Below are 17,779 nucleotides of genomic sequence, written 5' to 3'. Positions count from 1 at the left end.
CAAGGCAGTCTGACCCAAACTTTCTCTTTCCGCCATCCAACCCTTCAAGTTGTTTTCCCCTGATTTAAGTCCAGCATATCTCTTTGGAATTCTTAGAATGTCAGAGAGCTAGAGGGGACCTCAGAACCCTGACAGTACCCTGGTTCTTGGTTTGGGGTCCAAATTCCTAGGAGTCCACAGTGGTAGGAATGGGGTCTGAAGGTTTCTTAACATTTTGGTCTTTAACAGCATTTCTTTCTCTAATTAAAAAGTAATGCATGTATGCTCAAGCAGAAAACTTGGGAAAAGGAGAAAAACAAGGGAATTTTAAAAGACCCCTATATTTGAATTATTCACCCTTTTAACCTCAGTGATCCAGTGCCTGGCACAGATTAGGTGCTTAAAAAAATATTTGTGGAGTGCATTAACTTTGATCCGATCACTTAGAGATAACAACCACAATTACCTCAATTGTTTATCCTTCCAGTCAGTCACATATATGCTCTACATAAATGGGATCATATTGTACAAGCAGCTTTGTAGCATGCTTTGTTTGGTCGTGGCAATACACTGTATGTTTTTTCATATTGACAGGTTTTTTTTTTTTACATCATTTAAAAAAGTTTATTTATTTATTTGGGGGGGGGTGGGCAGAGAGAAGAGAGAAAGAATCCCAAGAAGGCTCTGCCCAATGTGGGTCAGTATAGAGCCCAATGTGGGGCTCCATCTCATGAACTGTGAGATCACAACCTGAGCCAAAGTCAAGAGTTGGATGCTTAACCGACTAAGCCACCCAGGTGCCCCAAAGCCCCCACCATTTTTAATGCTTTCATATTATTCCTTCAAATAGCTGTACCATAATTTTCCTAGCCAATTCTCTACCACTGGATATTTAGATAGTTTCTAGTTTTCTGTTGTTATGAACAACACTGTACCACCCATCCTGGTATACATATTTTTGTCCACATATCTGTTTCTTTAGGATGCATTCCTAAAAATGGAATTGCTAGGTCATAAGAGTAAGCACATTTTAAGACTTCTCATACACACAAGACGGCACTGCCAATTTACCCTCCAGGGCTACTGCCTGGTCTTTTTTGAAAGACCTAAGTAAGGAAAATCTGGTCCATTTTATCTTTGACTAGGTAGCACCGACTAATCAACCACAAGCTTTAGCCTTTGGCCCGAATTACAGCAATTCGACCACCACGTTGGTTATTGACATTTGCTGACCAGGAGCTAATTGGTTGTCAGGTTTTGGATCTGTATGAAAGGAGAAAACAAGTTAGTAACTTAAAACCTATCAACTTTTGTCCGAGGGGGGCAAAATATTCAATCCTTGTGACCCATGAGGTTTCCTAGTAGTGAAAAGCACTGGGGACGACTGTGCCCTAGTGTCTGGCACAGGCCCAGGGCAATATGTACCATAACTATTGTCCCCTACCTTATTTTACTGATGGGACACTGAGGCCCTGCCGGTGTCCTACCTCAAGGTCCAGACTGCTGCCTCAACTTCGCATAACTCAGAGGAGGGCCACCTACCTGCCCCACCCGACGCTGCCGGAGCCGGCTTCGCGCGCCTACAGCGCCGCCCTGGCGGTAGGGCGAGGCCGTAATGGCAGAGACTGGATGCGGTTCGGTGGCCCCCGCTGGTGCTCTGTCCTGTGCGGAGCCTCCCGACGCCAGGGGGCGCATTCTTCTCCTCGGCCCTGCCCAGGGAGCCGTTGGAATTTGAATCACCGGCGGGCTGAGGCCGGAAGCATTGACCCCTAGCCAGGCATGGAGAGGCCGGGAGCCAGTGCTCGGTGCCCCGTGCAAGAGCAGCGTGCCCGTTGGGAGCGGAAACGCGCCTGCACTGCCCGGGAGCTGCTGGAGACCGAACGGCGCTACCAGGAACAGCTGGGGCTGGTGGCCACGGTGCGGGCTGCGCACACCCTCCCGTTTGGGGCGGGGACCCCAGGGTATGGGAGGGTCTCCGCGAGGTCCCTGACCCCGAGTATAGTGGGCCTTGGACTGTCTCTCCTGCATAAAGGGAGCTCAGGCATTCTGCAGTTTCTAGCTGCGGCTTGGCGTTAGCTTCGTCTTCCTACAGAGTATATACCGGTATTCTCCTCCTGCAGTACTTCGTGGGGATTCTGAGAGCCAAGGGCACCCTGCGACCAGCGGAGCGCCAGGCCCTGTTTGGGCCCTGGGAGCTCATTTACGGCGCCAGCCAGTGAGTAGAAGGGGCGTGGGGAAAGAGAAGAGGGAGAACCCTGGCCTCTGGCAGTGCACGAAGCTTGGAGGGTGACCCGAGTTCAGATACGGAGTCTGCCAATTAACTCACCTGTGGTCTTGGCCCAGTGCCGTAACCTGCCCCGATTTCCCTCTGCAAAATGGGGTAATACCACTACCTCCGGGGCAAGGTTATGCGAATTAAATGAGGTGGTGCTTGCGTAGTTGTTGGACTGCTCTTTTACTGTCCTCACCCACGCAGAGAGCTGCTTCCCTACCTCGAAGGAGGGCACTGGGGACAGGGGCTGGAAGGCTTCTGCCCCCACCTGGAGCTCTACACCCAATTTGCTGCCAATGCAGAGAGGTCCCAGACCACCCTGCAGGTAACCTGAAGATGATCTCAAGTCCTTTCCCTCATCCCCTCTTGCCCCATACATTGCCTCTTCCTCTGGAGATACAAACTTCATTCATACTGTTACTACATTTATAGGGCCCTCTGGGTGCCCTGGTCTGTACTAAGTTCCCTGTAGGGGTTCTCTCAGGAGCACACAGCTTACAGAGGGCTGGGCACACAGATGGGCACAATATAAGGGGTGGCTTCTCCCCCTGCTGCCAACCCTTTCTTCATCACTCCAGGAACAACTAAAGAAAAATAAACGTTTCCGGAGGTTTGTGCGACTTCAGGAAGGCCGACCTGAGTTTGGAAGCCTGCATCTTCAGGACCTGCTCCCTCTGCCTCTGCAGAGGCTCCAGCAGTGAGTAAATTCACCTTGACTCAGCCAACTTCTCTGAGTCTGTATGACTGCCGCTCTCAGCTTTGTGGGGTCTTATGGCTTCTGTCCCACTGCCTCTCTCTCTTCTGGGACAAACTGCTCCTAAGAACCTCACAAGAATACATGTGAACCCAATGGAGTACCTGGGGTCTGCAGCCTCAGGCCCTTAGCTGGGAATGTGGAACTCTACATTGAAGTGAGGGGCCTGTAATAGAGCTAGTGACACGGTATCTGGAAGTTTGTTGAGATGAGAGGTTGGTCTAGCTTAGAATTTCTGTCCCTGGGGATGTTAAGAGCATATAGTGAGGTTGTCTGTAGCATCCTCCTTGGGTTGATTAACTTCATCATGGGATGTAGACTCCCAAATTATGCTCAGTCTGCTCCTGACTCTTTGCTGTGGGATGGAAGAGGGCCATGGGGTATGAGCCTGAGTCCCAGATGAAAGGGTGGGGCAGGGGGACACAGTAATCTGAAGTAGATCTTTCGGCCTTGAACTGAAGTGTGTGTAGGGGGTGATATGTAGGTCAGGCAGAGGGAATTTTGCCCGCTCTGCTTCCCCTCATGGACTTCCACCTGTCTGACTCCAGGTATGAAAATCTTGTCATGGCTTTGGCTGAAAACACAGGTCCCAACAGCCCTGACCACCAACAGCTCACACGTATGTTCTTGCTCCTCTGAAACACAGGCAGGAGGCTGCCTCTCCTGTATCCCTTTCTGGTTCTGACCTCCAACAATATCTGGTATGCTCCTATCTTCCACTGACATGTACACAATGTCCCTGTTGCCCTGCCTGCTCTTCAAGCGGTTAGACCCTAACCCTAGTCCCCTCCAGAACAGCCTTTCACCACCATCAGTCACCCACAGTCAAAGCTGTACTGGGAGTAGGGCTGGGGATGTTATTGCAGGGGCTGCCCGGCTGATCAGTGAGACTGCTCAGAGAGTCCACAGCATTGGTCAGAGACAGAAGAATGACCAGCACCTCCGGCGTGTTCAGGCTTTGCTCAGTGGCCGCCAGGCAAAGGGGCTTACCTCAGGTAGTCTGCACACTACTCCCCTTCTTCCCCCACTCCTCAATCCTCGAACTGCCCTTCTCTGACCCACCTTTTTCTGTATTGCCAGCACATACACCCAATTTCCTCAGCCTCCCCTTCCCTCTGTTCCCATGGATCATGGTCCTAGAGCAGCACCAGAGTAACAGCTCTCCCACCCCTCAGGTCGCTGGTTCTTACGTCAGGGCTGGCTACTGGTAGTGCCTCCCCGTGGGGAGCCTCGGCCCCGAATGTTCTTCCTCTTCTCGGATGTGCTCCTCATGGCCAAACCTCGACCCCCACTGCATCTGCTGCAGAGTGGCACCTTTGCCTGCCGTGCCCTCTACCCCATGGCCCAGTGTCAACTCCACAGGGTCTTTGGCCACTCAGGAGGCCCTTGTGGTGGACTGCTCAGCGTAAGTTATAGCCGGCAGCCCCAGGTAAGGTAGGAGAGGCTCAAAATAGACCTCAAACACCTGTGTACCTAATTTATCTCCTGGGCCTGGGCCCCCTTCAGAGGAACTAAGCCACCTATATTGAGATAACAGGAGTTTGGGGTTCATAGTTCTCATCTCAGCCTGAAATTACGTCCATGGAAACAGCAATGCCTTCACCTTTAGCCTGGACCTTTCTGAACTGTGCACTAAGAGGTGATTTCTCCCCAGCTGTCCTTTCCCTGTGAGAAGCTACTGCTTATGTCCACAGACCAGGAAGAGCTGTTGCGCTGGCACCACAGTCTGACTTTGGCCATCAGGTAAGTTGTGTCTTCCCTCAGGAAGACCCACGAGCTAGAAATGAGCAGTTCTAATCCTATCTCAGGTCCTCCATCTGCTGGGCCGCCCCCACCCCCAATGCCATGAGGGATTTTGTCTTAATAGAGTGCTCATGCCAGTGCCTGAACCGACCATCTTCTCTCCACAGCAGCCAGAAGAGCTAGAGGAATCTTACAAATTCCAGAACCCAGGATACTTGAGAGACAGATCAGAGTCAGGAGTACAAAGAAATCTTCAGTACTAACCAAAACACAGAACCCTTCATGGTTTGAGAAGGGTCATTTTGTGTTTGTTTGGGACCAACCAGCCTCTAAGAATAAGGAAACAAAGTCCGACCCAGTTGAACCTCTGCTGATACAGATGAGGGGCTTTGGGACTGATAAGCCCGGTGCTGTGTTTATAGCTGGTCGTTCATCAAGACTACAGCTTTGTAAATGTGGATGTTTTTATGTTGTATGCGTTTCTATAATTTATTTTCCCATTGGATTTTAGTAAAGTGGTTTGTTTTTGTTTTTGTTTTTGTTTTCCTTTTTGGAAAGGCCTCTCTATCTCCGCTCTGGGATTTGAGAAAGAGGGTTTTTTGTGCCAGGAAGGCTGGCATGATGGTGGTGGCCTCAGGAATACAAGGAAAAGAACTAGAGCTCCCTCTATCTATCAGCTCTCACACTGGAAGGTGGCCTCATTTTGTCCTAATAAGGGAAGCTTTTCAAGAAGGCCCAGTTGTTCTTGGGCACCTAGTATGGGTGTGTGTATGGCCAGCTGGAATGGAAAAAGCACACAGGAATATCCAGTCACAAGAACAGACTTTGTTTTACTAAACCTTCAGCTGTCGTTCCTCCTCCCAGGCGGGGACTGAGGCCGCGGCCCTTCCCACAGCCTTGCTGCATCTTCTCCTTAGCCCCTGCTCCACTTCCCAGGGAGGAGCTAGGTTCCTTGTCTCTGTGCTCCAGTTCAAGGGCTCCTCCCAGGCCTGACTGTCACCAGCCTCCTCCTCCTCCTCCTCTATACATAAGTCCTCAGGAAAGGGTATGCTGGCCTCTGTGAGGGGAAAGATCGGGAATATTCCTGTCTCAGAAACGGTCGTTACCTCCACCAGACTCTCACCTCCCAACCTTTTACCTGGTTCTGGAACCTCCACACCCTTGTTTGGCTTGCTCTCTTGTAGCAGCTGGTGGATGGTCTGAAGCTTCATGTTCAGAAGCTCCTGCTGGGCTCCAGCCAGGGTAGTCACACTGCAGAAATATCCACTCAGAGGCTACCCAGTACGTGTCCCCACCTCTTCCACCTATCACAAGTTCCTCTGGCCACAGGCTCATTGCTCTTCTTACCGCTCAAAAAGGGGGTCCAGCTGGGCCATCAGATTGTTCAGGTGTTGCTCTGTCTGGGCCAGCTGTTGTGTCAACTGGGCCAACTGTTGCTCTGGGGGTAAGGGAGAAAGGAGAGCCATGGTCATTTATGCCTTCTGCTGTCCCCTGATCCCCCACCAAACACAGACTTGTGCAAAACCCACCTGACTGCAGTGATTCTTTCTTGCCTGCCTCCTCTTGGAGAAGAGCATTCTCATCTTTCCCCTGCTGTAGAAGAAGGAGAGGGCTATACTGCAGCAAGGTTCTCCATCACCTCAGTCTCCAAAGCCAGCGAGACGTGGATAATTTGTAGAGAAAGCTATGGGGTCTTTACTTCAGAGAATCACAACCACATCCAGTCAAGCTCCTCACCTGTGACCTGAAGCAGGTCAGCATGCCCCCCCCCTCCACAGTCACGGAGTCTAAAGAAACACCTCCGGGAATGAGCAGCTGTCTCCAATTTGATAAAGCTCTGGTTGTTAGTTTATATACAAAACCAAAAATTGTCCTTCATGTCTCTTCTTTCCATGGTGCCTTCCAAAATCCTGTCTTTTCAACATCATAACCACTCAGGAATCGCAAGACCATCTTCCTTGCCCACTGCCCTTCCCCATTGTCTTCTCTGGGTTAATAATGCCAACTTTATTCAAATGAATTGGTGCTCATTTGACATGGTTTTCTCTGGTTGCTCTACTGAGCACACAATACTCTTAAGTAGCACCTTGAAGAGAATAAAATTCTCCAGGAGTGTTGTGAGCAGAAGATACAGTGCAATACCTTGTTGCTAGCTTTGAATTGGGAAGTGGTAAGTTGTTACATCACACAACTGAACTTTATTATTCAGCTAATAAACTCCTAACTTAAGTTTCCTCCAGACAGTACGTGGGTCCAAAAATAGAATATATTATCATTTCTAGTTCAATGTCATCAGTGAATCCGGTCCCTCATCCTAGCCTGTCCATGATTCTATTTGGAATCATGATTAGCTATCCTTTTTAATTTCGTATCCTCTCCAAATTGGTTCAGCCCCCTATTTCCCAATGCAAATAAGTAATAGGGCTGGGGTTGAAGACAGAGCCCTGGGAGGTACTACTTTCCATTTCAACTATTTCAATACACCAAAATGTTCTGTCAGTTCACATTTCAGGGCCTCCTTTCTAAGGTGAACATGAAACTGCTTGGTACCTTGAACGCTGGCTACAGCAATCCACACCTTGTGTCAAGACTGGAATCCTACCAGGAGCCACTTTTGTAGTATGGACATTTAGCTGTTGGGCTCAAATCCCAGCCCTACTAGTTACTACTTGCTCGGTAAGTTTGAGCAAGTGACTTAATCTCTTCATTATATTGTCGGGAGGATTAAATGTGGTGGTCGTTATTTATTTACAATTTACCAAATGCCCTTCACATCCGCTACCTCGATGGGTGCTTAAAATAACCCCATAATGTTGGGAAGCCAAGGAACTCTACTATATTCGTTTACAGACAGAAAGATGTGTCTTGTTCATGGTACCATAGCGCCCTCATGGGAAATTCAGGCCCGGGGTATCCCCACCCCTGGTCGTCCCGCACCTGCAAACACTTGTACAGCACAAAAGCCACGACAGCTGCGGTGTACAGCGCCCCCAGAGGCAGAGCCCCGGCCCGGGCCCGCTCGCGCTGGTCCTTGGGCGGCGGCCGTCGCCGGGGTTCCGCGGCCTCAGGGCCGACCTGGAAGGGGTCTCCTGCGGAGGAGGGCAGAGGCGGGTCAGTAGGGCTGGGGCCTGGGACCCGTCTTAGCCTCCCTCCAGTAGCCCTCGCTGATACCTGGGTGTGCCCGGAGGTCGGGGCTGGAGCGGTCTCCGAGGACCCCGGGCAGTGCAGACACAAGTAGCAACCCCAGCACACCCACACATGAAACCGAGTCCGCCATTGCAGACCACAGAATGACGGCCCCGAGCAGCGCCAGCGTTGTCCGAGAGCACCAGCGCGCATGCGTACATGGAGCAGTGTGTGTGGGTCCTGCTCGCGGCTGCACTGGGAGGCCACGCCCACTCAGCGTGTGGGCGGGGCAGACTTATTAGCATAGGACTTTTGCCCTGCTTTCCTAAATTAATTCATTTCTTATCTAGTTAGGAATCCTATTAATCAGAAAGCTTCTAGAAGTCTACAGTCTTGTAAGATTATGCTGGAAAGTCGTTTTTATTTCTCATGCTACCAATCTATTCACCCTAACCATATGATGAATAGCGTCTTGGACCTATAAAAGAGTAGAGCCTGTACACTCCACCACAGTTCGTGCTGAAGGCCTGTTTCCTAGGCTACAAACGGGGGACTTGTTCCTTATTAACGCCTAGGGGAAAGTCCCCGGACCGCGGGCAGAGAGTGCCACGTGCATGCGCACGTAGACCTTCCCTGTGTTTCACTGTAAAGTCCGCTAAGAAGCAACCCCCCGTGTACGGCGGGGGAGCTGAGCGGCGTGTTGCAGGGGTGTGTCCTCAGTCAGCTCTCCTAGTTACGCAGGCAGTGCGTTTGTGCGCACCAACCACACGGGGCTCATTCTCAGTGCGGCTGTAGTTTTGGTATATGCCACAGACATTTAGACTTTAGCTGGACGCGTGGGGATCACCCTGGCAGTGTCTAAGCCCCTCGGCAGGGCTCCTGCAGCCATTGAAACACCTCTTCCTCGTGTGGCTTAACACATTAAACAAAAAATTTTTAACACTGAGAGAGACAGCGCACGAGCAGGGGAATGGCAAGAGAGAAGAGAGAGAAAATCCTAAGCAGACTCCCTTCGGTCAGCGGAGAGCCTGAGGCTCGAACCCATAAACCGTGAGATTATGCCCTGAGCCACAATGGGGGGGGGGGGGGGCGGGGCGGGCGGACACTTTTTTTTTTTGTATCGCTATTATATATATATTTTGCAATTCCCTTTTCTTGCAACGGCCTTTTCTTCTCTACCCTCTCCAATGGGCAAAAATGCCTGTAATAGCCACTATTTATTGTGTACCATGGCACATAGTAGAATGTGGACTGATAGCCTGGACTAGCATCCTGCCTCCCCTATGAAAGCTAAATGACTTTGGTCAAGTTACTTAATTCTCTCTGTGCCTTAGTTTCTACTCTGAGGAATTTCCATTCCTCAGTGTGATAACGTAGTGATAACACAGATTTACCTCACTGCTGTTATGATTAAGTGGGATAATTCAAGTAAAATGCTTAGAATCGTGCCTACTTACTAGTGATTTTAACTTGAGCAGCTGCTTTGAGTCAGGCACTTGAAATTATAACTCCTGGGCACCTTCCACTGAGACTTACTTTCTGTACAGTCAATGACTATATGTACAACCTTCATATCTCAAATTGTGTTTCCTTCATTCAGAACCCTTAACTTCTTTTTTTTTTTTTATTTTTTTTAACATTTATTTACTTTTGAGACAGAGAGAGACAGAGCATGAACAGGGGAGGGGCAGAGAGAGAGGGAGACACGGAATCGGAAGCAGGCTCCAAGCTCTGAGCCATCAGCCCAGAGCCCCACGCGGGGCTCGAGCTCACGGACCGCGACATCGTGACCTGAGCTGAAGTCGGAGGCCCAACCGACTGAGCCACCCAGGCGCCCCCAGAACCCTTAACTTCTAATTTATTCATTACTGCAACTATTGTACTTTCTTCAAACTGATGAAATTTGAAGTGGGGTTCATGAGAGAACAGCTAAGAAAAAAATTCTTGAGACATTTTTGGTGCAAAAAGGTGATTTTATTATAGCATGGGGATGGTGCAGAAAGAACTGTACTGGGATTGTTAAGGAGTGACTTGATTATATACTTTTAAGTTTGTGGAGGGAAGAGGCATAGAGGTAAAGGAAGTTTCTAAGGAATTTTGAAGCAAGGCTTTCAGGACCTTGAGGGGCTAGTTGCTGTTAAGTAAGGTCACTTTTAGCGTTTAATAAAATATAAACTTTAAGGCATTAAGGCAGCTACGAGTTCTTTGAGGAAGGTCATGCTCTGCATGTTTCAGGTATCTATCAGTGGGCTTGCAAGCTGTAAGGAAATTTGAACTACATTTTTCTTGCCTTTGTTTCCCTGATCAAAACCACTATCACATGTCAATTATATCGTAATAAAATTGGAAAAAATCCATTTTGGTTTATTAAAATCAGTTAATTAAAAGTCAATTATTCTATGAAAATTGCTTATAAAAAGAAAATACTGCTAGACTGTTAATTGCAGGAGAGCAGGGGCCATATTTCTTTTCTTTATCATTTTATCCCTATAGCTAAGTATAGCACCTGGTGCTAGCCGGCACTCAATGAATCCTTGTTGAAAGAAATATGATCCCGGGTCATGATCTCACAGCTTGTGAGTTCGAGCCCCACGTGGGGCTCTGTGCTGACAGCCTGGAGACTGGAGCCTGCTTCAGATTCTGTGTCTCCATCTCTCTCTTCCCCTCCTTCACTCACACTCTTTCTTTCCTTCAAAAATAAACATAAAAAAAATTAAAAAAAAGGGAAAGAAATATGACCCAACAGGTAAATGTAATTAAGCTCTTTTAAAGAATTATGAAACAAAGGTTCAGGAAGGCTGAGTAAGTTAATCAGGTACAATACAGGTAAGAGGCAAGTCAGAGATTCCAACTCTTTTCTGTCTCCCTATCAGGCACCTCACATCATCCCAACCCCCAGCTCTTCCACCCAGGACTTCTCCAGGCAGACTTGGGTAGTTTCCCTGTGTTCCACGCTGCCTTTTAATTGTCTGGGATACATAGGGTCGTGTTCCTAATTAGATCAAGAGCACTTTGAGGAAGAAAACCATTTCCCACTCACAATTTTATCTCCAAAGCTTGGCACATAAGCAAGCAATCAGCACGTGTGACTTAAATGAATGAAGTATATGTATGTTAATGAAATGAATGGAATAAGAGTGTATCTTCTTGTTCTTCCAGAAAGGTAAGGGGCAGGGTAGGGAGGAGAGACCCACACTCAGGGGAGTTGTCATAGTTTAGCTGATGATCAGGAGGCAGCCTGGTTGCAGAGCAGTGTAGTCCAAACCTTGAACCTAAGCCAACTGGCACAGTCAATGTAAACAGGTGGTTCAGGCCAGGTATAATATAATAAATGGTCCTCAACTGATCATTGCCTTTAGGGAATTTGGCCAGACATATCACTGACCTCTGGTCTAAGGAACTTGAAATCCTTCTTCCCATGTCAATAGCATCCCATGTGGTTGGTCTGTATCTGGGTAGGGCAGGTACTCTACTCCCTGAAGTGAACAAGTGCAAAGACATGGCTCAGTTTCCCAGGATAGTACTGGGGCAGAGGTTTCTTTAATTCAACTAACTTTTGAGATTGACAGTTCTTAGGGACAGTGTGGATGAAGTGGGTCTGGAGCAGAGAATTTAAATTTCCTCTATCCCCTAAACTATTATACCAGTAATAATAAGAATGACAATGGTGATCTTATCCCCTATAGTCAGCCTTAGGGTGTGGTGGGATTGTAGGTATCGGGAGGCCTCCCCGTCCCATTCCTCTTTGCAGCATGCTCGGTGAGGAATACATTGTCTTGCATGGGTCTCAGAGTTGGAGAGAAAAGGCAGACACCTGTGGCAGAAGGGAATCTCTGTCATAAGGTGTGGCTTCCTTGTCTTGTTGGTCCTGCCTCATGCTACTTTGTCCCCTGCGAGTCTTTATGGGCTTGCCTGCACAGCGGCACAGTAATCTCAGGCCTGCGTCTCCTCTGGCCAAAGGGGGTACAGGGCCACAAAGGGTGGGGGCGGAAGCCTGGAAGCTGCTGGGTGGCGCAGGTGCAGGCACAGGGCGGTGTCTTTGTTCTTGCACTCATCCATCCCCTCCCCCTTCCTCCCCGGAAACCAGTGACTCTGCCACCACCAGTATTGGAGATGCTGAGCTGTGGGGGCCAGGCCCAGGGAGGGGTGAGAGTGAAGGGGCCTGCGGCGGCTATCAGGTCATAAACCAGGCTGACCCTTCGGCACAGGACTTGCAGACTTGGCTCCCACGTCAGCAGTCATGAGGAGCAGATGTGACAATTACACTTCGGATCAGCTAGTGCTCGGTGAGCTGGGCGGGGCAGGGGCAGGGGGAGGGGTCACATGGTCCCAAGTCCCACTTGCTAGGACCTGGAGGGTTGCGTTGGGCAGTAATGCCCTCCATCCTCTGGCATCCACAGGAATCCCCTCCATTGCCCAGGCCTGGGGACTATGGGCCCTCTTAGGGGCTGCGATGCTGCTGCTTCTCATCTCACTGGCTGCGCACTTGTTCCGATGGACTAGTGGCCGAAGCCAGAGCCACCCAGGACAGAGACGGTGAGTAGGGGACAACAGAGATAGGTGATCAAGAGTTCCTCCTTACCAAGAAGTCCCCACTCATCCTCTAATCTCTGTCTTGCAGCCCTGGAGGGTCTGTGGAAGAGGTCCCTCTGTATGGGAACCTGCATTATCTTCAGACTGGTAGGAAGCTGACAGAGGGGAGGGGCACAGAGGCCACGCACGTCCTGGGTGGGTGGGATAAGGGACTGCAGGAGGAGGAACAAGAAGTAACCAGATCACTACTGTTCCCTGTCTCAGGTCGGCTGTCTCAGGAACCAGGGCCAGATCAGCAGGATCCAACGCCTAGAGGCCCCAGCACGGTGAGTCATTTGTGGTGAGGAAGAGGGGAGGGAAGGAAGTGGGGGCTTTTCCAAGGGTCCAGTGAACTTCTAACAGCTTTGAATCTCTAGGCTGCAGAGGAAGTGATGTGCTATACCAGCCTGCAGTTGCGGCCTTCTCAGGGCCGTATCCCCAGCCCTGGAACCCCCATCAAGTACTCAGAGGTGGTGCTGGATTCTGAGCCAAAGCCCCAGGCCTCAGGCCCTGAGCCTGAGCTCTACGCCTCAGTGTGTGCCCAGACCCGCAGAGCGCGGGCTTCCTTCCCAGACCAGGCTTATGCCAATAGCCAGCCTGCACCCAGCTGAGATGGAGGGCCTGGCAGAGTGGGGCAAGCATCGCCCCAGCCTCCATTAGCCTACTGCTACCCTGTCCCTGGAATGACTGTTTCCCAGCCGCCCCCCACCCCCACCCAAGACATGCAGCCATTGCCCAGTCACAGGAGGTAACGTTCCCCAAACTTCCTATCTGAGCTATGAGGGAGACATCTCAGGGGAACAGTAAGTAGGTCCCCAGTTTCTTGGGAAGGGAGGAAACAAAGGCAGTGGCCCCCTCTCCATCCACCTCCCCCCATCTATTACTCTAAGGCCCCAAGCTCCTAGGTTCTCACTTCCTCCTCCTTGTGGATTTTAACCAGATCCTCTCCACTCCCGCTCCTTTAAAGTCTACCCCTAACACTTCAGTGTTCCCTCAGACACAGGAAGTGGGCAGTGGTGGAAAGGGGAACAGCCTGAGAGGACAAGGATGGGTATACTCCTCAGGAGCCCATAGTCTGGAGGGATCCTGGAATCTAGTGACCTGAGGAACCCAAGCCTGGCTTCTTATCTGAGAACACTGGCAGGAGAATACCAGTCCACATCCTGCTGCCTCTGTTGTGTCCCCAAGTTTTCAAATAAAACTTCTATGTCTCAGAAAGTGTTTAGATTTTTATCTAGAGGGCTACAGACCTGCAACAGGCCCCACATTGTAGGGGTGTGAGCTTTGCTGTCTGCACAGAGCACTTCCGGGGGCACCTAGCTGGGGAAGATGGACCAAGAGGGTCGGTGGCATCAACAGTGCCAAGGGTGGGTGCTGGGGTGGAGGCAAGAGCCCTGCTCCTCAAGCTGCTGCTAGAACATTGCCAGGATGTGCAGTCACCCCACTCCCATCACCTGGAGCTCACCAGCCCCCAACCTACTCTCCCCATGGTCTCTATGACTGCGTTGCCACCAGCCACAACCTCAGGTCTACCACAACCCATCTTCCTACGGCCTCTGTAGAGGCAAGTGTGGCTTGACAGACCTTTCGGAGGTTTCACGGGTAGAAAACAGTGGAAGCCGAGGCTTCTACTTCTGAAATTCTCTCATTCCCACTCACAGTCTCGGAGAAAAGCAGAGGAGGGAACGGTGCGCCTGAGCCCAGCCTGGTGATCCCAATGAGATGGGGGACCCTCTGCACACACACAGAATAACCCAAATGCCCCGGGGTTTCTGGACCTCTGAGGACCCCAACATGGACCTCCCCCAGAAGAGGCCCCGGTCGGGTCGCGGTAAAGAGCAGGCAGCTGAGGCTGTGTGGGAGGGAAGGTGGCTTCCGGGGCCTGCACTGGATGCAGGGAACCACTGGCAGCGGGGTGTGGGGTTCTGAGAATTGCTAGTCTGAAGACTGCTCAATGTGTCCGCGGTCTGGGGTATGTGAGAGCCTGACTCTGTAAGAGAAGGGATTTGGGGTCCCCCAACCTCTGGGACGAGCCGGAAATTGCAGCCGAGCCAGTACCACCACCAACCCAGGCCTTAAACTCCGCCCCCACACCGGCTTCCCTTGTCTGCTGAGGTCTCCGCCAGCTCACGACCGAACTCCGAGCGCCCCCGCCAGGCACCACGCGGACCTGCCACGACCTCTGCGCATGCGTACAGCTGCCCCTCCGCGGCATGCTGGGAAATGTAGTCCCGACAGTTCCGTTCCCCACCCCCCATCCTCCCTATCCAACCCCCCCACACCCCCCGCGCCGAGTTTAGCCCTGAACTTCGCTGAGCGCCAAACTTGCGGTTCCCTGATCCCTACAACCTTTCAATTTTTCTGTCTTGTCTATCACCGAGGTTCGTGCCCTAGCATAGGCCCTCAGGCCCTCAGGCCAGGACTGTGGCAACTTACTCATTGATCCCTGTATCTGGAAAACATAATTTGGGGAAGCCGGATCCACCTCAGACACCGTCCGACGACTCCCATGCCTCATCTCTCTAGCTGGTCAACTCCTTTCCCAAATACCTGGTAGTTCTCTCCCCTTCTGTAGCTCCAGGAGTGCATTCCTTAGTGGCCTCCCTTCCCTGACTGGTTATGATTCCAGCCATAAGAAGTGCCCTGTTCCTGGCAAATTCCCAGGGGCGGATCATTAGGGGAAGCCACTCTGGAGCCCCAGCTTTCTCCCTCTTCCTGAAATTCCAGCTAAGAGGATAGAGGATAAGCCTAAGATCTGAAGAGGAAGGGTTTTTGGGACGGCCAAATGCTCAAAGATTGGAAGTTCTTAAGGAATTACTTATAGGTGGGCGGGGCTTAGGAAGCCATCCAGCCAAGACCCCTCCCATCTTTGGCCTTGCTCTGTACTCCGTCAAGATGAGTCTAAACTTCCAAGCTTGTTTTGGCCCTAAGGAGGGAAACAGAGCTGGGACATGGAGAGAGACCAAGTCTAAATGACTTCATTTGAACCTTGGAATCAGACATGACCAGAGCTAGATCTGCCTTCTGAACTTTTTGGTTATGTAAGCTAATGCATTCTCTTTTTTTTTTGCTTAAGTCATTCTAAGTTAGATTTTCTATCTCTTGCAACCACGAGTTCTAATTCTGTGGGGGGAAAGACCAGCACACCAAGGCCAGCGGAAGATGCTGAACCTCTGAGATCTTCCCTTATTGCTCAACTCCTCCACCGGCCACCCTCCTCTGCCTTACTTAAATGTACTGTTGTTCCATTTGACCCTAAAATATTTTGCCTAGTGTGTGCCTCTTTCCAGGTTTTTAAATATCTAGAATTCTATAACTGGGAGGAGGCTGACAGATCTGGCCCAAGCTTATACCCACTGCAGGAACCACTCTACCAACTTCTTAAACATTTCCAGAAATAGGGACCTCGCTACCTTACAAGCACTCCTTTCCAGTCTTTCTTTTTGAGAGAACTTTTTTTTTTTTTTAATTTGGAGCCAAAAGCTGCCCCCCTATTATTTTTGTCATCAATTCTGCCTCCTGAGCTACAATCATACAAGAACACTTCTCCCTCCTGTACATGACAGCTCTGATGGATGGCCTAAGTTTTTTTTCCCCCACCTTCCCAGGAAAAGCTCTCTAGAGTTCCTTTTACAGACCTTATGTGAAGTCTACTCATCATTCCCACTGTTTTGCTTGAGCAGAGTCTCTCTTTTTTTAATTTACTTTTTATTTTTTAAGAGAGAGTGTGAAAGTATGAACAGGGAAGGGATAGAGGAAGAGGGAGAGAGAGAATCTTAAGCAGGCTCCATTCTCAAGCAGAGCTGGATGTGGGGCTTGATCTCACAGCCCTGGGATCAGGACCTGAGCCAAAATCAAGAGTCAGATGCTTAACCAACTGAGCCACCTAGGTGCCCAAGCAGAGTCTCTCTCAAAGTATTATGCTAAGAAGTGAATATAGTACTGACAGCACACAGTGGAGAACCCATCTCTTCATTGGGCACTAAGTCTATGGGCTTTGTTTGTAAGGAATACACTCCTTTAGCCTAGCTTAAAAGTGAAGGGGTGTTTACTTTTAGGACACCTGGGCAATTAACAAGCTGAATGGAGTGGGAATCACCGAATAGTGGCTATCGTATGTTTGGGCATCTGCAGACTGTTGTTATTGGATTTCAGATCTCAGATCTCAGCATCACTGGGGACCTTGGAGAAAGGAGTACATGGGTCTTCCCACTCCTGCTCCTCCTGTCCCATAACTCAGATACTCTCTCTGACAGAGTTTCTGCTTCTTTTATTTATTCCTAATTTTTTCCCAGTTTGCTAACTTGCTTCCTCATCTTCTACTATAAATTCTCTACTTCTTGTTTTTGCTTCCTTCACAACAGCTTCATATTTTCTCCCCTATCTCATGATCTCAGCTAAATGTTTAATTACTGAGCACTGAGCAATAGTGCTCAGTACTGCACTGAGTACTGAGCAATAGTGTGAGCACATGTGTTATAAAAATCAAATAGAATCGAAAGGTATACAACAGTGGTTCTCAGACAGAAGTGATTTTGCCCCTCAAGAGACATTTGGCAACATCCAGAGACATGTTTAGTTGTCACAGCTGGGGAGCGAGTGCTATTGATATATAGTGGGTAGAGGCCAGGGATGCTGCTGAACATCCTACAATACACAGGCCAGCCATTCATCATACAGAATTTCTGTCCCCAAAAGTTAAAAGTGCTGAGGTTGAGGGGCACCTGGGTGGTTCAGTCAGTTGAGTGTCCAACTTTGGCTCAGGTTGTAATCTTGCAGTTTGTGAGTTCAGACCCTGCATCGGGCTCTCTGCTGTCAGTGCAGAGCCCACTTCAGATCCTCTGTCCCCCTCTCTCTCTGCCCCTCCCCTGCTCAAGTGCACATACACTCTCTCTTTCTCTCTCTGTCTCAAAAATAAAGAAACATTAAAGAAAAAAAAAAGTGCTGGGCGCCTGGGTGGCTCAGTCAGTTAAGTGTCCGACTTTGGCTCAGGTCATGATCTCATGGTTCCTGAGTTTGAGCCCCACATTGGGTGTATGAGAGTCTGGGTATATGGAAACCCTCTCCATTCCACAATCCCTGATGACTCCCAGCTATAGAGGACGAACTTTAAATGGGCTCTTCTGAGTTCCTGGCAGAGAGAATTTCCTGCAGACCAGTTTCTGGAGGACAGCCTCAGAGCCAAGAACAAGGACCTTCAGGAAGGCAGCAAGTCCCAGAAACAGCCGACTTCCCAGGAACAATCAGTGGCTTTGCTGAATCTCTCCAGCTCTCTGAAAAAACTAATGGTGGGTTGAAATTCTCGGCCTTTGAGGCCAGGAGAATGCAGACAA

At 49.9% G+C, this 17,779-nt stretch overlaps 3 protein-coding genes across 6 annotated transcripts; 2 read left to right on the top strand and 1 right to left on the bottom strand.

Annotated features, from left to right (window-relative positions):
* Positions 1–773: 773 nt before the first annotated feature.
* Positions 774–5,279, top strand: ARHGEF39 (Rho guanine nucleotide exchange factor 39). 2 transcript variants are annotated; one of them, XM_045042897.1, is made up of 9 exons: positions 774–1,896; positions 2,100–2,194; positions 2,456–2,576; positions 2,830–2,948; positions 3,554–3,624; positions 3,872–4,000; positions 4,181–4,410; positions 4,660–4,748; positions 4,919–5,279. In XM_045042897.1, the coding sequence occupies exons 1-9, from the start codon at positions 1,759–1,761 to the stop codon at positions 4,929–4,931; spliced, it is 1,005 nt and encodes a 334-aa protein (XP_044898832.1). In that variant the 5' UTR covers positions 774–1,758; the 3' UTR covers positions 4,932–5,279. The 2 variants fall into 2 exon arrangements, with proteins under 2 accessions (XP_044898832.1, XP_003995722.1); XM_003995673.5 differs by having other exon boundaries at positions 777–1,896; positions 4,916–5,279.
* A 274-nt stretch (positions 5,280–5,553) lies between these two features.
* On the bottom strand, positions 5,554–8,096 carry CCDC107 (coiled-coil domain containing 107). Of its 2 annotated transcripts, none has more exons than XM_003995672.5 (6): positions 7,920–8,096; positions 7,686–7,837; positions 6,278–6,338; positions 6,096–6,186; positions 5,887–5,999; positions 5,554–5,805 (listed from the first exon to the last, which is right to left on the bottom strand). In XM_003995672.5, the coding sequence occupies exons 1-6, from the start codon at positions 8,023–8,025 to the stop codon at positions 5,582–5,584; spliced, it is 747 nt and encodes a 248-aa protein (XP_003995721.3). In that variant the 5' UTR covers positions 8,026–8,096; the 3' UTR covers positions 5,554–5,581. The 2 variants fall into 2 exon arrangements, with proteins under 2 accessions (XP_003995721.3, XP_019671726.2); XM_019816167.3 differs by having other exon boundaries at positions 6,278–6,341; positions 7,920–8,095.
* A 276-nt stretch (positions 8,097–8,372) lies between these two features.
* SIT1 (signaling threshold regulating transmembrane adaptor 1) lies at positions 8,373–13,664 on the top strand. Of its 2 annotated transcripts, none has more exons than XM_011288566.4 (6): positions 8,373–8,924; positions 12,083–12,160; positions 12,275–12,410; positions 12,496–12,554; positions 12,672–12,733; positions 12,824–13,664. In XM_011288566.4, exons 2-6 carry the CDS (start codon positions 12,115–12,117, stop codon positions 13,055–13,057), a joined length of 537 nt encoding a protein of 178 aa, XP_011286868.1. In that variant the 5' UTR covers positions 8,373–8,924; positions 12,083–12,114; the 3' UTR covers positions 13,058–13,664. The 2 variants fall into 2 exon arrangements, with proteins under 2 accessions (XP_011286868.1, XP_023098192.1); XM_023242424.2 differs by having other exon boundaries at positions 11,962–12,160.
* The last annotated feature ends 4,115 nt before the right edge of the window (positions 13,665–17,779 follow it).

The sequence above is a fragment of the Felis catus genome, chromosome D4 (genome assembly GCF_018350175.1).
Source record: "Felis catus isolate Fca126 chromosome D4, F.catus_Fca126_mat1.0, whole genome shotgun sequence".
In the NCBI taxonomy this organism is placed as follows: domain Eukaryota; kingdom Metazoa; phylum Chordata; class Mammalia; order Carnivora; family Felidae; genus Felis; species Felis catus.
Note: the sequence above shows the minus strand (reverse complement) of the source record. Positions and strands in the feature narration are given on the sequence as shown.

Bases quoted from the DNA above. Each gene is read 5' to 3' on its own strand.
- ARHGEF39 (XM_003995673.5), top strand. From the start codon at position 1,759: ATGGAGAGGCCGGGAGCCAGTGCTCGGTGCCCCGTGCAAGAGCAGCGT. The intron at 2,577-2,829 runs GTAACCTGAAGA...TCATCACTCCAG, and splicing joins GGTCCCAGACCACCCTGCAG to GAACAACTAAAGAAAAATAA. The intron at 2,949-3,553 runs GTGAGTAAATTC...GTCTGACTCCAG, and splicing joins CCTCTGCAGAGGCTCCAGCA to GTATGAAAATCTTGTCATGG.
- CCDC107 (XM_019816167.3), bottom strand. From the start codon at position 8,025: ATGGCGGACTCGGTTTCATGTGTGGGTGTGCTGGGGTTGCTACTTGTG. The intron at 6,187-6,277 runs GTGGGTTTTGCA...CCTTACCCCCAG, and splicing joins GAAAGAATCACTGCAGTCAG to AGCAACAGTTGGCCCAGTTG. The intron at 6,000-6,095 runs GTAAGAAGAGCA...ATATTTCTGCAG, and splicing joins CTGGACCCCCTTTTTGAGCG to TGTGACTACCCTGGCTGGAG.
- SIT1 (XM_011288566.4), top strand. From the start codon at position 12,115: ATGAGGAGCAGATGTGACAATTACACTTCGGATCAGCTAGTGCTCG. The intron at 12,555-12,671 runs GTAGGAAGCTGA...TCCCTGTCTCAG, and splicing joins CCTGCATTATCTTCAGACTG to GTCGGCTGTCTCAGGAACCA. The intron at 12,734-12,823 runs GTGAGTCATTTG...TTGAATCTCTAG, and splicing joins CGCCTAGAGGCCCCAGCACG to GCTGCAGAGGAAGTGATGTG.